The sequence below is a fragment of the Tachypleus tridentatus genome, chromosome 13 (assembly GCF_004210375.1).
Source record: "Tachypleus tridentatus isolate NWPU-2018 chromosome 13, ASM421037v1, whole genome shotgun sequence".
NCBI lineage: Eukaryota > Metazoa > Arthropoda > Merostomata > Xiphosura > Limulidae > Tachypleus > Tachypleus tridentatus.
Genome location: NC_134837.1, coordinates 108,665,310 through 108,681,823, shown reverse-complemented (window position 1 = coordinate 108,681,823; position 16,514 = coordinate 108,665,310). Strand labels below are relative to the sequence as shown.

At 29.2% G+C, this 16,514-nt stretch overlaps 1 protein-coding gene across 4 annotated transcripts; it reads left to right on the top strand.

Moving 5' to 3' along the window:
* Positions 1-300: 300 nt before the first annotated feature.
* LOC143240255 (coiled-coil-helix-coiled-coil-helix domain-containing protein 2-like) lies at positions 301-16,403 on the top strand. Of its 4 annotated transcripts, none has more exons than XM_076482403.1 (5): positions 301-395; positions 4,094-4,152; positions 6,659-6,836; positions 12,017-12,254; positions 16,149-16,403. In XM_076482403.1, exons 2-5 carry the CDS (start codon positions 4,109-4,111, stop codon positions 16,160-16,162), a joined length of 474 nt encoding a protein of 157 aa, XP_076338518.1. In that variant the 5' UTR covers positions 301-395; positions 4,094-4,108; the 3' UTR covers positions 16,163-16,403. The 4 variants fall into 4 exon arrangements, with proteins under 4 accessions (XP_076338518.1, XP_076338520.1, XP_076338521.1 ...); XM_076482405.1 differs by having other exon boundaries at positions 323-395; positions 6,662-6,836; XM_076482406.1 differs by lacking the exon at positions 301-395 and adding an exon at positions 595-763 and having other exon boundaries at positions 6,662-6,836.
* The last annotated feature ends 111 nt before the right edge of the window (positions 16,404-16,514 follow it).

Sequence of the window (16,514 nt, the reverse complement as noted above, 5' to 3'; positions counted from 1 at the left end):
GGTCGAAACGTTCACTCCTCATCAAAGTGCTTTACCTATCCATTCCAGCCGTTTTTACATATATGATAATACATTGTATTTCATAAATCTTACTGATATAGTACCTGAAATTTGATTTAAGTAGTTTTGGTATCATTTATACTGTAGGTTGAGCAGCTATTCATTATTTATATGAAGTATTACTTAACATTTTATTTATTACATTATTTACAAGTCATTATGTTTACATTTCATGGATTAAACCGTTTCAATATTATGAAATACACCACTGTATAAGTAGTCTATATTGGTTGAATTTGTTTATCATATTATGTTTTTGGTTACTATTCTTCTGATACGACAAACAAGGTAAAACGTAAAGTCATTCGCCATTTCGAAGGGAACGTGTAATTTGTGTAAGTTCACCTCTATTCTTGTATTACTTATACTTGTATAGTATATATATTATGAAATATAAGTTAGTGTTATCAGAAGTTCCCGTAAAGTTCTTTCTTTTATACTGATATAAAGGTTTACTGTTTGGAAACTGAGTGAATAATATTGGAACCTTATTGTAATATTACTGCAGTAACGAGAGTATAGTGGGTATTCATAGTGGTAATGGAAGCAGTGCTGTTTTTTTTTGTATATGTGTTGTGGAGGGAGGAATTGAAAATTGCATCATGAAAAATACATTTTTTCTCAGTTGTTTTGTCGGCGACTGACATAGTTTAACATCAAGATTTAAACTATTGCATACTTGTTCAAGTAGTAATAGTTTGTGGTAAGTTTATAATATTCGAATTGCTTAATATTTTCTTTTATTTAATATGGAAGTATTTGTTTGCTTTGGCAAAAATAGAAAAAAAGTATAATTTTCATGTTGCTTCATAGTTTTTTATTCTTAAGATCTGCATAGTAGTATTTGTGGGATACTAGTATTACAAACAAGAAGAGACATGAATGTATTTTTCTTAATAAGTAAGTTAACTTAATCACAAAGAAAAAATGAAAGCATAAAATAGTTAAAATGTTATTTTTGTATGAAATAGTTCAGGATTAGTTGATATGCAGTGCTCTTGGATAACCACCCTTAAATGAGAAAAGTAAAAATTTAAACCTACATTTTATTTTCCTAGAAGTATTCAGTTCCAGTTTAAAATTTTATAAAGTTCTTGTCTGCTGCTGAAAACAACTAATTTCATAAAACGGTGATCCTGTTGGAATGATTAAACTGCCTTAATAAAGTTAATTGGAGCACAGCTTGTCTTTTTGAAATCTTGTATTCAGACATGTCCTTTTCTCCTGTTGTATTCAGAATGCAATAAAAATCTCAAAGAGAGGGTTAATTAAGATATTGTAAGACTGCTTGATCTTTAGAATTATCAGTGAATGTAATTATTCACAGACTATTAACACACAAAAACACAAAGACATTTTAATTTCACAAAAAGAAATGGATAAAACTCGTGAAGAACTAATCAAATGAAATGCAAATTACTACTCACTGAGCAAGTGTCACAAAATCATGCTTTGGTTTGTTTAAATGATTAAAATATTTTAAAGGTTAATGTAGAACTTCACAAATTAGTGATAGAATGTGTATTCCCCTATGTTGCTCTGAAATACTATATATTTTGGTACTGTTTTAGCATACAGGTATATAAACTGCCATATGTTTCTCAATAGTTTTATTAACATTAATAGGGGCTTTATTTCACAATTTTTATGCAGAATGTGATTTCATTACATATGCTTATTGATTGGTAAACAATACACTGTGTGTAAATTCTCTGAAGTATGGTACTTGCTCTTTACACATAGCAACATGCCAAAGGGAGCAATGCAGAAATCTTATCTCAGTGTATCTAGATAAAGCTTTCCTTATCATAATATACTGCAATACACAGACTTTAGCAATAACAAGCACAATTGGTTAGAAGTTTTTTTTTAAAGTATCAAATCAAGATGCATTGATTTGACACATCTGTGAAAACAAAATGACTGAACAAAATAGTTCGGAACTTCAGAAGTACTTTTTTAAGTTTATCTAGCTTGTACAATTATCTAATTTTTGTAGGTGATATTTGGAGGAATTTGTAACAAGTTTTGAAACTATTTCAATGCAATATGTTGTTTGTTGTTCAAAATGTGTTTGTTTATATAAGAAACAGCTCAAAATGTGTTTGTTGTTTATATAAGAAACAGTTCAAAATGCTTACAAAACTTTAATGCATATTTTTAGTACTGATGTTTATGTGTTCTTACATTCTTTTAAAAGTTCCTTATTTAAAATCAGTTACTTAAATAGAGGATGAATGATCTTCTGATTACTAGTATTAGTTATAAATATTTCTATAAAATAAGGATGTATAAAAGATAATTTATTTGTTAAGCTATGATGAGGAGGGTGGGACTTTACTGGTGGACAAATTTATTAGTTTCAGCAATTACATTCTCCTGTGAACAACCTCAAGATGACAAGAACCGATACACAATTCAAAATGGGAATCCACAGAAAAATCACCCATGCTGGACTATACATTCCTTAGGATTCAGCACATGGAACAAAGCAAAAACTCAACATATTAAGAAACCAAATAAATACAGTCACACAATTATACTATGATGAAATTAAACAAAATAATTCACTATAATCATCAACAAATTACCTTCAAAAACCACTGAAAAAATTATACCTCCACCAACAGCAAAAAAACAGCAATAAATTTCAAAGAAACAACACTATAAAACCTTACATTGCTGTATTCAGTATATTTCCAACATTAGTGAAAAAAAAAAGGAAAACTTACAGCAAAACATATCCAAGTAAACACTAAATTTATTCAAAAAACAGGTACAAAACTAAAATTCACACTATGTAAAAACTACACTGACATACAAAACACCAACATTATTTATAAAATGCAATGCAACAACTACCACAACTTTTGTGTTGGAGAAACAAGTAGAAAACTTGAAACCAGAATCAAAGAACACAAGAAAACACCTTTGTATGTTTTTGAATACTGCAAATCAAGTATGCACAACATAACGATAGAAAACACAAACATGCTAAGTAGGGAAACAAACACAAAATCAAAAAAGCCCTACTTATACAAGAACTCAAACCAAAATTAAACCAATATAACGGAACACCTTTATACCTGTATTAATTAATAACCTAATTGCAGTGCCACCTACAGTTTTTTCCCTAAGACATGCACAGTAAAGGTTAATTGCAAACTCTCTTTGTTAACCTGAAGGGGACCTAAGAAGTTGCAACATTATTTTGTACTTTATTTTAATTTTAGTTTTAATACCCATACCAGCCATTTTTATAATACACATTAACTAGTGATTGCTAAAATTTTACTAAGCCAAAGTGGTTAAATGTTTGAAACTTTCTAGATAGTGTTAGGTTAAGATTGTTAATGAGATATTTTGAAAGTCTGTAATATAGTTGACATAGTGTGTATTCTTTATGATAGAAATGTGTTTATTTAAGAATTAATATTTGTTAATTCTATAAGTATTTTTTGTGTGGTAAATAAAGACATCACAGTAGGTCATCTAGTAAAATATTTAAATATTTTTCTGATATATAAGAAATTGTTTTTTTCCAGTAAAAGTTATAAATTCAAACAAGGTTCTTTAAAATATTATGAGACATTGTACATTATTGTTTACAGATTGCTTTGTATTTGGTCTTGAGCATTAAGTGTCCTATCTAAGTAGAAAGAAAACCAAAGTAGGATAAAGAAAATAGAAATCTCTGATGAATGCAGTAGAATATATAGCTGCAGATTTAATTTCTGCTTTTAAAATATAATCTAACAGGTATTTCAAACTAACCAAATTGTAGACTATAATCATATTAATAGTAAGTACACTTGTACACAAATATCTATACATGTAAGTAAATATGGTTTTTGTTATTAACCAAACACCTTTGCACTGTTTTCTAACAGTGCTCTGAGCTTGTTAGATGTCTTCCTAGAGAGGAAATCACTTAATTTAGAATAAAAATATTTTAAAATATTTACTGAACATAAAAAATAGATCATAATTATGAGATTGGTTATACTTTAGCAATAAATATTTCTTTCTTCAGAGCTGAGCCCTTAGTATGCCTAGAAGAGGAAGATCTCCATCTCCATCTGGTCGTAGCAGGTATTGTAACATTTTTGTATATGTTTAAAATTTTATGTATATAGCTGTTACATTTTAGAAGTCACTGTTTATAATGAAACCAACTGTAGTACTTATGAAAGCAGTTTCACGTTCTAATGAATCAAATTTTTTAATTATCATACTTCAGTTGTAGTTTATGTACAACTAATTTAAGTATATAGTAGTGTTCAATGATTCAATCCCAAAGTCAACTATAGTAACATTTTATTGTGAATAGTTTCAGAAATTTGACTGACACATTAGACTGTAAAATTAACCAATCAATACTAGCACTACTTTGGATGAGGAAAATCTAAGTATATTCTAACCAAGTAAAGTTTTTCATTTAATAATAAAATTTGATTTCATCTGTTTAGTTTGTAGAATTCTTAGTTACTAAAACTTTGAAAGGTTGCAAGTACTGCTGTAATGAATATGGCCATTCATAGTATTTTATCTTAAACTTCGAGAATAGGGCATTTTGCATTGGAGCAAGCTAGTAATGGAAAGATTTTGAAGCCTAATATTAGATAGTAACATTTTGAATTTAAAAATTGGAGGAATCGTTAACCCCTTTGCGATGAGTGAGCCTAATGTGGTCTTTTAGCAAGTTATTTTCAAAATGTAATTAAACTACTTTTTGTTTGTTATACCAATTAGTATAGCATAAAATTGTAACTAGTGATCCATATTTTATTAGTATATAAGTTTAAGTTAATTTTATAAGGCAGTATTTCAAAAAATCTTGAATTTGCTCTAAGCATCCTCTTTTCTCTGTTTTATTCATCTCCTTTTGTAATTACAAAATATAATGTAAAGTAGTCACTATAAAATCATCATTATTCAAATATCTAACTTTTATAACCTCCAATTTCATTTTGTTACAGAGCTATCAAATAGAAAATCAAGCCCTTTAGCCACACCCACTCATCACATCCTAACTTTAAGGATTTGTTAATAGTTTTTTCTTGTGTTTAATTTTATATTATGTGAAATCAACAGAAGCCACGATTTTTATTTATCAAACTACTTATTTAATTACACTGTTTTCTTGAAAGAGAATTATCAGTTCCTCTGTTAAAACAAGTTTTGTTCCCATGAGAAGAATAAAACTGGAAAAACCATGATAGTTAGGGGAAATTGTCTGATTTTTGCATGTTATTATTTATGTTCTAAAGTGCATTATTTAATTAAATAAAAATTGAGTGCATTATTGCTATTAGTTTGAAAACAAAGATAAGTGTCATTGAAAGTTGACAGCACATAACTACTTTATTTCTTGTTTTTCTTATTTATTCCTTACTGACACAGTAAAAAGGACTGTTGCTTAAGTATTAATTAATGTATAACTTAAATTTTATAAAATTTATATTTTTGTATTTAAAAGTAATTCAAATGTAAAGTTAAGGATCTCTTTAGATTAGGTAAAATAAATAAATAAATAATTTGATAGTGCTTCATGAGGCAGATGCAAGCAGCTCAAATTTGGAATACTTCGTAATTAATGTAATACATTAGAATAATGTGTGCATCAAAGTGATTAGCAGTTTATAATGACATAAATAGCAGTAGTTAGTTGTTCAAAGGGCAATCACAGAGCAATAGAACAATAAAACTTGAGTATAAATAGATGTATATTGTTGTGAGTTTAAAACTAATGTTGCTATTACAAGTTGAGGTCATTCTAAGAAGGTAAAGATGGTAATTTAGATTTCTTTCTTTTTGGTGGTTAGGGATGACTGGCAGAGTTAGGATAGATAAAATATAAGGTTTTAGTGAAAGCAAATGTTTGAAATATACTTAAAAGGTTTTGGATATTACATAAATTATATTTGAGAGTTTTGGAAAGTAAGAATACTTCATTAAACAAATCTGATTTTTTGTGTGTGTAAAAGACTTGGGATGTTTCCCAAAGCTCTATTGAATTTTGTGAAGATGCACATACTGCATTAAATATTATAGTACAAATATGTATTATGTATATAAGAACCCTTGTATTATATACTGAGCCAGTCAGGTAGGGTTAATGTTCAGTGTTCTTTTTGAAGATAATTTATTTATCATTAAAAAAAATTAAAGAAGAAATAATTAAACAGATTTTAATTGTCTAAAGTTAAAGAATCAGATTGAAGATGCCCTCTGGCTATAAGTAAGGCCCAGTTTGTTTCCCTTAAGTCTCCAGTTTCTAAGTCACAGAAGATGACAATGGGCTGCCTCTAGCTTTTTTTTCTTTTTTTTTCCAGTAAATTATAAAGTCTAGTTTTCCTCTGGAAAAGGAATGATAAATACTAAAATTGTTAAGCCTTTGGTTTTGCTAACTTACATATTCATTAGTAAAGAGAAAATTATCTTTTTAGTTAATACAGTTCTAAATAATTAAAAATTATAAAGGTTTTTAAGTTTGTATTGTGAAATAACTTTTTATTTGGTCATCTAAAATAAATGTATTCTTTTTGTTGTTGTTGTTCTAATAATCAGTTATTCCAGTTTCCTTTATTATTTTTAGCAGGGGAGCTCCTGTGAATCGAGCTCCAGCACCTCCAGCACCACGGCAGTATAATACTCAGCCAGCTAATGTACCTCAACAACAAGTTCAAACAATGCCGCAGACTCAACCTCGGCAACCTGGTCTCTTAGGTCAGATGGCTACGACAGCAGCTGGTGTAGCTGTGGGCTCAGCAGTGGTCAGTATAAAAAAACTTCAGGTTAACGTAGATTGATTTTTACATGAGGTCAAACAATTTATTATTTTTGTTGCTTTGAGCTCAAGAGTGAATATTATAAATAGTTATTAGGACTGGAGAGATAAGATAACTACCAAAAAATATTCAGAGGCCAGTAAAATGTGTATGTAATTTATTGGGTGGCATGGCTGTGGTTAGAATAAGTTACTGTATGATGCTGTGGGTAGCTTGATAGTGGTTAACAGAAATTATTGCATGATTTAGTGGGGGTTTGACTGATCAGAAGGGCAAAATATTAACTGATACCAAGCACTAATGATGAGAATGGTGTAATTTAGTGGGTAAAATGTCAGTCATCTGTCATGTGTTTATTAACACTCAGAATTTAGTTTTGTATTGTAAGTTGATCTGTGAAGTACTATAACAAGTAAATCACTTGCTTAAGTCTATTTTAACTGTGTGGACTTTGACAAAGGAATGATTGCAGTGATGACTTGTGCAGGGGTCCTGAAATCAGCTGGCCATGTGAGCTGAGCTACTTCCCATGTTCATTGCAGGGTACATGTGGTAACCTGTGATGACAGGGAAGAGTGATTCTGCTATGTCTGAGCATTTTTCATTTTAATATCTGTAGTTAATAGTCAACTGTAACACAACAATCAATCTAAATATTTAAAAGGGGTATGTAGGTTATGTAAGGTGTCACAAACAATGAATAGTAGTAGTAGTTTGGAACTGATTACCAAGTTTAACTAAACTTGTATGGTTACATTTGTTATTGAAACACTGAATTTACGATGTTAATTCTGTCTTTAGTAGTATGTATGTACTAAGAATAACACAAGGAACATACTCCATTGTTTAACACGTACTTTGTTGATTTTCTTGTTCATGTAAAGTTTCTTGTGTGGAAAGTTTGTACACTGAACTCTTCAGCAGCTTCTCAACTAATTACAGAATCATACTGAAATTTTCACCATACTCAAGGCATTTATAACGAACTTCCTAGTTTTTATAGATTCATACCAAGCCTTTTGCCAGGCAATCAAGACACTGAACAGTTAATCATAGGTATACATGTGGGGTCAAAGCATGTATTCCTCAATCTTTTACAGAATTTCATTCAATAAGGTGTTTATTTGTTGTCAGAATTATCAAATATTCCTTTTATCCTGCCTTACATTTCCAATTTAGCAACAATTTAGTACAATACACATGGATATTAAAAATAAACTGATATGCATTTTATAGGTTATGCAGGTTATACAAATGCAATGTGCAAGTTTTACAATGGATAAAAGTATTTTGCTTCTTAACATGAGCATCACCTTGGTCTCAGACTTGTTAGAATCAGGCTAATATTTTCAAGTCACAGACCAACCCAGTGCACATTAACCAGATATTCAACTTGGAATCAAATTCAGCCTTTCACCCTATAGTCATCATTGGTTCATAGCAAGTCATTCACCAGATATTCATGATCCATTGAACCTTTAACCAGCCACTCAACTCAGAATCGTATTCAGCCTTTCAACATGTTAGGTATTTATGTACATGTGAGCTAGGATTCCTGTACAGTTGGTGTCTGTGATGTATTGGCAACAAATTTGAACAATAAGCAACAAACACGCAATCCACTTGTTTTAAAATAATACTGTATTACTTCAAATTTAAGATACATCCCACTTTTAACAAGATATTTTCAGGAAAAAAAACTTAGATGATAATTAGAAAGGAGTAAATATGTTTTAAGAGTTAACAGATAAAAAATGTTAATAATGTATTTAAAATGAAATATAATAAAAAAAATGTATAGGAAACTTAACATTTTCGTTACAATAATGTTTCTTCCTGCTTTCTGTATTTAATCAGAATGTTACTCTGATGTTTCTCCTGACTCACTGTTATATTTTGAAGTTGAAACATCTTCATTGCTTGATTCACTGTTGCCCCAAAGAATGTCATCTTGCATTCCATCTTCTGCATCTTCAAAATCTGAGCAATTTTTGACTAATTGTTCTTTGCCATAATGGTAAAACTTCTCTTTTCATATATTGCTCATTCAGCCACAACTAGTCTTGAAAGAAATACCACTATTTCCTGCACATTCTTTGCTTTTAACATTAAGACTTCTCTCGTTACGGGCATTCCTTTATTTCATAACCATCTGAAATATACGTTAACATGGCAGCATCAAATTCAGGATGCCTTCCTTTTCTTGGGCCATAAAATGATTTTTTACTTTTCTTGCAAGAAAACAACTTGGTTTTATACCACACCAATGGCATACATTTGCCTCACTCACTACATAATATTTACTGGCTACATGATTTCTAATCTGTTTGATGCACAAAATAACTTTTCTTTTAAATTCAGCATCATATGTAAAATCCTTTCATTGGTAAAACATGCAATAAAATAACATCTGAACAACAGGAAAATCAGACAAAGACTGGGGACGGTGATATCCAACTACGCTGCGACAGCACTGATATTGGCAAATTTGACATTTTGTACATATTTTTTATTCTTTCTGAGCCAGGTTCTCTTCCAAATATAGTCCAAAGTCTATTTTTAAAAAATCCAGAATTTCCACTAGTGTGAGAAATGTGATATATTTTCTCTAGGCAGCCTTTTTCTTCTGAATTTTATTCATCACTCCTTCAATAAGTAGGAAATTTCTTCCAAGCTACTCTATAAAAATCATCAATGCTCAGACAAACCATAATTTTTATAGCCTTCAATTTTGTTTGGTTACAAAACCATCAAATAGAAAATCAGACCCCTTTTACCACACCCACCTCTCAAATCCTCTTTCATGTTTAATTCTATGGTGTCTATAATCAGTAGAAAGACAAGATTTTCATCTAGCAAATGACTAAATTATATTATGTTGTTTTCTGAACAAAGAATTATCAATATCTGTTAGTATAAGCTTTGTTCCCATGGGAAAAATAATATCCAGCTGGGATAAATTTGTAACAGTTTTGACACACAATTAAAAAGCCAGAAAATTTGTGATAGTTTGGGGAAATTGTCTGCTTTTGGCATGTTAATATTTTATATACTTTGGTGTATTAGTTAAACACAAATTATTTAGTGCATTACCACTACACTGGATGCCATTTGTTGTGTTCATGAATAATATTTAAATTTGTATAATGTTATCAGAAGTACCAAGTCCTGATTAAATATATAAAAATACATTGTTTTATTGTAATTGGTGCTTCGTTTTCACTTTTAACCCTTTCAGAGTTGCAGATCAAAGGCCATGTCATTGCATTTACTGAACTATTATTTTATGAACTAGTGTCAATAAGTTTGGTATAAAATTGTAGATTATAATTGAAACGTGAATATTACATATGAGTTAATTATTAATTTAAAAGTAAATTTTAAAAGCACTTAAATATCAGTTTTTGTGAGTTGCATGGTATAATGAAGGCAGCAGTGGTTAAAATTAGATGTGATGTCAAAATACTAAGTGTATTTCCTAATTCATACAAATTAGGAACTCAAATTAGTAACATTAACAGGCTAGAATATAAAATAAAAACCTTGTATATTATTATTTTGATGAGATATGGCTTATGTACTGAATCAGATAGTGGCCCCATTCACCTCTTTGGCATATATGACGTAAAACTAATTGTCATCTCAGAATGTCCCCTAGTGCTTTTTTCAGCCATTTTAATCTGTGAAAAGGCTACCTTGTTCTTTTGATCCATGATTTGAAGGAGGTAGGTTATATATTAAGTTTGCTCTAAGTTTCATACTTTTTTAGGCCTAAATACAACTTAGTTACTAAGCTTAAATTATAGTGGATGTCTATAGTATAGTATAGTCATTAATGATTCTTTTGGATATATAGAACCTTAAAAAAATGTTTTGTTCTCCACGTGCAAAACTTTAAAAGGCTTAACATCCTAGGTCCAGCAGCAACTAAGTTCAAAGGTCATAGCTAGAAGAGAGAATTGTTTGCTTTATTTCTTTGTTAATTGTTGTATAATTTAAGTAAAATAAGTTCAATAGCTTATTTCTAAATAAAAATACTCTATATATATATATATAATGTATAATAATTGAAATATGACTATATATTACAAAATACTAGTCCACTAAAACAAAGTCAAAACAGAGTCACATTGTAAAGACTAAAGGTTAGTTTTATATTATTGGATATGGCAACATCAGTGTATATGTGCCACATCATTGTAACTTTTGTACTGTTAGGCATGGTTGAAAGATTAATATAATAAAAACTATATGAGATTTAAGCTACGTCAGAAATTAAACATTTGTATTTTCATGTTATAATTTGTAGTTATTCTAGTACAAAGAAAAGCATAATTTATATTTGTATTCTAAATTTTTTATAATGATTACGAGGTCTGTGTAGCTGATTGGCCCCACATAGTTAGGGTTGAGAAAATAATAGACAAATATAAAATTTTACTAAAAACAAACATTTGGAATATATTTAGGGGGTTTTAGAGATTATATCTAGAAATATTTCAGATTTTTGGGATGAACAATAGTTTTAATCATAACATGAAATCACTTTGTACTAGGACTAGTAACAAAACATAATTATTTTCACAAACAAATTTTTAGTAAAAATATTTCATTGAAGAATCTTATTTTTTGTGTACAAAAACTTGTAATCTTTACTAAAAAGTCTACCAAATTTTGTGAGGATGCATATTCTTTGTTAAAAGTTAGTGTATTATAGTATAAATATTTAACATTTGCAGATGCATACAATTTTGAATGTATTCTACTGATCCCATTGTGAAATGATTAAAGGATAAGTAGAAAATATGAACTATGATTAATTTCTTATTGAGATTACACTTCCTTAAAAAACTTTTGTAGTGTAATATGCTTTTCTTTGTTGAAACTAAGCATATTCGCTTAATTTAATTGAAATAAAACAAATCATCTTGAAAGGCTAATAATGTACTGTCTTGATAGATGTATATCAGAATAAAGTTTTGAAAAATAAAATAGAATAATTATATTTATGTTGGGTAATCAACTTGCACAAGTTTTATTTGTAAACAAGTACTTTGTTTGTCAAAATATACTTAACTTTTTAGCTATATGTGTTTGCATGTAGGTTAAAAAACTACTGGAAGAATTTTGTTCTATTCAATAATTCTGTATGACATGTTTTTCAGGGACATACATTAGGCCATGCTATCACAGGAGGAATCAGTGGTAATTCATCAGAAGTCCCTGCCACAACACAAGAACAACAGCCCATGTACCAGCAACAAACCCCTCCTCAAGGCCAGTACCAGAATGCTCCCTGCCAGTTTGAACTGAAGCAGTTTATGGACTGTGCTGAGAATCAACATGATCTTTCTTTGTGTGAGGGTTTTCGTGAGGTATTACGTCAGTGTCGAGTCTCACAAGGTATGTGTTACATAACTTAAAAAACAGCAGTATACCCAAAATTAAAGACTACACACACATGCATGTCTTTTAAAGTATAAAAAATGGAAATAAGTTATATATGGTAAAAATATAAGACCTGAACACTTTCATAATGCAGCAATAAAAGGTCATTGTATCAACTAAACTATGAATAAATCACAGTAGTTTAAATACCTGCACATAACTTCAATAAATAGCACAGGGTTAGCTGGTTGAAGACTGGTATTTCTGAAAACTGCAGGCGTTATTTACTGACATGAGCTAGTATGTTTATTAATGCAGAATAATGTCAGTAGATATAATTCATAATTTATTCTTCAACTGGAGAAAGTCAACATATATTTATATTTAGTATAGAACACGAAAACTGAGGCAGGCCCAGCTGCTAGAAGTTGGTCTTTCCAGCCCTAGTAGACTGAATAAAAACAACAACTGATTTTTAAACTTAAGTTAGTTGTTCATGGTCACCCTTGATAAAATTAATGAGGGAATTTTTCCATAATTGAAAGTTTACTATTTAAAATTTTATAAATATTATAAAAATTGTAAAAAAATTAGTTGTATACCCCTATATCCATTATTTTTTAGTTTATTTTACTGTTGTTTTGAATTAAGCATAAAGCTACACAATGGGCTATCGGTGCTCTGCCCACCACGGGTATCGAAACCCGGTTTTTGTATTGTAAGTTCGGAGACATACCGCTGAGCCACTGGGGGGCTTATTTTACTGTATCTTAGTCATAAGTGTTCAAGAAAATTTCTTTTAAAACCATTACAACCTACAGTCACTTTTAAATATAACAAACTATTGAATCTCTTTTTTGCAGTTATAAAAAGTTATTGAAAAATTTAATTCTTTATAAAGAAATAATTTACATTGTGTTTGTAATAACAATAAATTTAAGGAATTTTTACTAACATATAGTTACAGATAACTTAGAAGTAACAAAAAATGATGAATTAAAATTAAGAAAATGGTACGAAATTTTAAATTAAAGAAAAGACATCTGAGGTCTTATGAAAAATCTAAAAAAATAATATTCATAACTATGTTATTAAAATAAAAAAAATCATTGTTTTGTCTTTGAATGGAAACCATTATTAAAGGAACTAAAAGTCAATTAAGAACCTTCAATATATCTAAATATAAAACAGGCTTCCCCTTTAATGTCTTTATTATTACATCTATTGATAAAGCTCGAAGTAATTTTGCTTTTGTATGTAATAAATTATATGCCCAAGTTTTTATGGATGAAATCAACACCTCATGCACTTTTACAAAAACTGCTTTAAAAGAGATACCATTGTTACTAATATAAAGAAACATTAAAAAATGGAACACAAACTTTTATAATTTACTATCTTTATATGCTATCCCAAAACTGCCTAAGAATTTTATAAAATTTAGATTAATTACTAATTCTTTAAATATTGTTACCAGATCTATTTTCATTGTACTTAATAACATTTTAGATATTTTGTTTAAAAGATTTAAAAACGATGTTATCGAAAAATTCAGTAAAACGTTTTTGAATTATAAAAATAACATTCCAGTTATAAAATGTCTAAATAATTTAATACTTTAGGAGCAGCCAGTTCTGTCACAACCTATGATTTTACCACATTATATACTATAATGTCGTTAAAAGGCTAAGTATTTAATAATCTATGTGATAAATTTATGGATGCAAAATACAACTTTACTAAGATCCAGTACAAAAACATAGTGTACTTCTGCATTGGTAAGTTATTTAATTTTTAATCAACAGCTCTATAAATAAACAGTGGGTATTCCATTGGGTACTAATTTCTCTCTAAATATGGCCAATTTGTGTCTATTCTTATATGAATATTTTTTAAAATGTTTAAATCCCAATTAATTTAACTGTAGATTCTGATATACTGATGATTTAAGTTTAATAAGTAACTTAAACTTTGCCCCAAATAATATATATCCAAACAAATTGACAACAGAAAAAGTAATAGCAGTGATTCTTATGCTAATTATTTAGACATAAACATTTATTTTGTAGAAGGCAAGATTCAGTTGGCCATGTCTGATAAACGAAAATTTAATTTTCCCATCCTCGGCTGACCTGCTCTCTATAGTGTTATTCCAGATATGTGTTAAAAGGGATTATTATATCACAACTGAAAAAATTATTAATTGTATGCAATATTAATAACTCTTTTTATGGATAATGTTTTTTATTTATAAATAAACTAAAAAATAATGGTTCAGTGAAAAATGTTTCTCTTTTTATGATAAATTTATTTGAAGTAATAAATTTTCAATTACAGAAACCTCCTTATGTAGACATCATTAGCTTATGAAGAGTGAGTTTGAACAACTAACTTTCTTTTTTAAAAGTTTTTTTTTTTTTTTAAATTCAGTATGCCAGGACTGGAAAGATAAAATTTGTATTGCACCTGTCTTGGCCTTCCCATGCTATACCTGAATAAGTTGTTGACACTTTTAATTTTCTAATCTTCATTTTAATTTTTTAAGTTCTTTATTTTATAAGGTTGATGGTTGGGAGCTCTGTATTGTAGAAATCTTGAGTGGATTTCTTATTTTAAAACTTCAATAACTTTTAAGAGTAACTGACTTCCTACATCTGGCAGAAGACAGTGAAAGGCAGCAGGAGGTGAGATGTTATGAGTTTAAGCAGTCACCTCTACAACCTTGTTTTGATTTTCCATGATAGTCAACTTGTTCACTTTTTGGCATTTTGGATTTTGCGTGATAGATGGAATATCCTTAGTAGCATTTTAAATCAAACTAAACATTATAACTGTGTTTATATATGATAGTTATATAGACAAATAATTTCAGTTACAACTCAGCCCAGTATGAGGTATGAAGAGAAAGGACTTGAATTTGTTAATATCTGGGCTGTTACAGTTTTAAATGGCCTTGTTTATCACAAAAATCTCCACAAGAGTCAAACTACAGGAGAATAGTAACAATATAATACAATTTCAGTAATATTAAAAAAAAAAAAAACTTGCACAGAAATAAATTTCACCAGAAGCAAAATAAAAGTATATATTTTGTTGAGAAAAGAGCAAGCATGTTATATAGTGTTTCCAAACCCTGTTATACTGCACATCTGAATAGCTCTTCTTGCAAATTAGCATTGCTTTTATTTCTGTTCAAAGACCTCTTTCAACAGTAGAAAATAATTTGAATAAAATGAATTATTGTGCTAGGTATTGTAATGTTTAATGAACAATGTCAGAAAGCAGATATTTTCTCTATCTCAACTCAGGTATAAGCTTGTTAAGGTGATTGAAAATGATGGAAAGCATATTAAACACCTTTGACAGTTTTTAAATACTTTTTGTTCTCAATATACCTTTGGTGAATTATAAACTTCCTTAGGACAAACAAGCTTTTAGGAGCATTTTAAATAAAGGTTCTATTTATAATCACCCAAGTGCTTCTGCTAAGCTTTTAACTTGAGTATTTTTACTCCTTAAAATAAGCTAAAAATTAACATTTTTGGGTGTAAGTGACTTTTCATTGCCAAACAATTGGTATTTATAGTGAGAATGATCTCCCATGCTTTGCTTTTGTTTTATTACTAATTTAGGTTTCTTTCTTTCATTGTGGTGAGTAAATACATATGTTAATTATATATATACAAGTGACTAGTATGTGTATTTGGCACATACAGCTTTCATATCTAAAATATTTACACGGATATTCATCTTACTTGAAGTATACTGACCAAACCAAAAAGTGTTTTTTTCTTTTTCCCCAGAAGCAATGAAATTTACATGTAAGATATAAAGTTTGTTTTGGATATAATAATACTAGTGTGTGTGTGTGTGTGTGTGTGTGTGTAATATTTTGTTTTACCTTTTCAGGTGTTTCTGTGTAACGTAATAGCTCCGGAAAATACGAAAAATGTCAAAAGTTAGTCAAAGCAACTATCCAGACTTAGAGGTGTCATTTTTCTCTTTGTTTAAAAACTGTTTTCTGTATGTAGTAGATTAGTTCAGCAACTAAAAATAAGTTTCAAGAAATTAGTTGATTATGTAGTCTTAACTTTGAACAACTGCACTATGGAATGTAGTTGTGACAATATGTAAATCAGAAATAAATAAATAAGTTTTGGAGTTTTTGTTTTATCTGTTTTATAACACACAAAAGGTCTAAGTTTTTAGCATGTAGCATAAAGCATCATTTTTACTCCTTGTGAAGAGGGCACACTTTGAAAGTGAAGCTTTAAG

Coding starts and splice junctions, on each gene's coding strand:
- LOC143240255 (XM_076482403.1), top strand. CDS start 4,109: ATGCCTAGAAGAGGAAGATCTCCATCTCCATCTGGTCGTAGCAG. Junction 4,153..6,658: donor TCTCCATCTGGTCGTAGCAG/GTATTGTAACAT, acceptor TATTATTTTTAG/CAGGGGAGCTCCTGTGAATC. Junction 6,837..12,016: donor TAGCTGTGGGCTCAGCAGTG/GTCAGTATAAAA, acceptor CATGTTTTTCAG/GGACATACATTAGGCCATGC.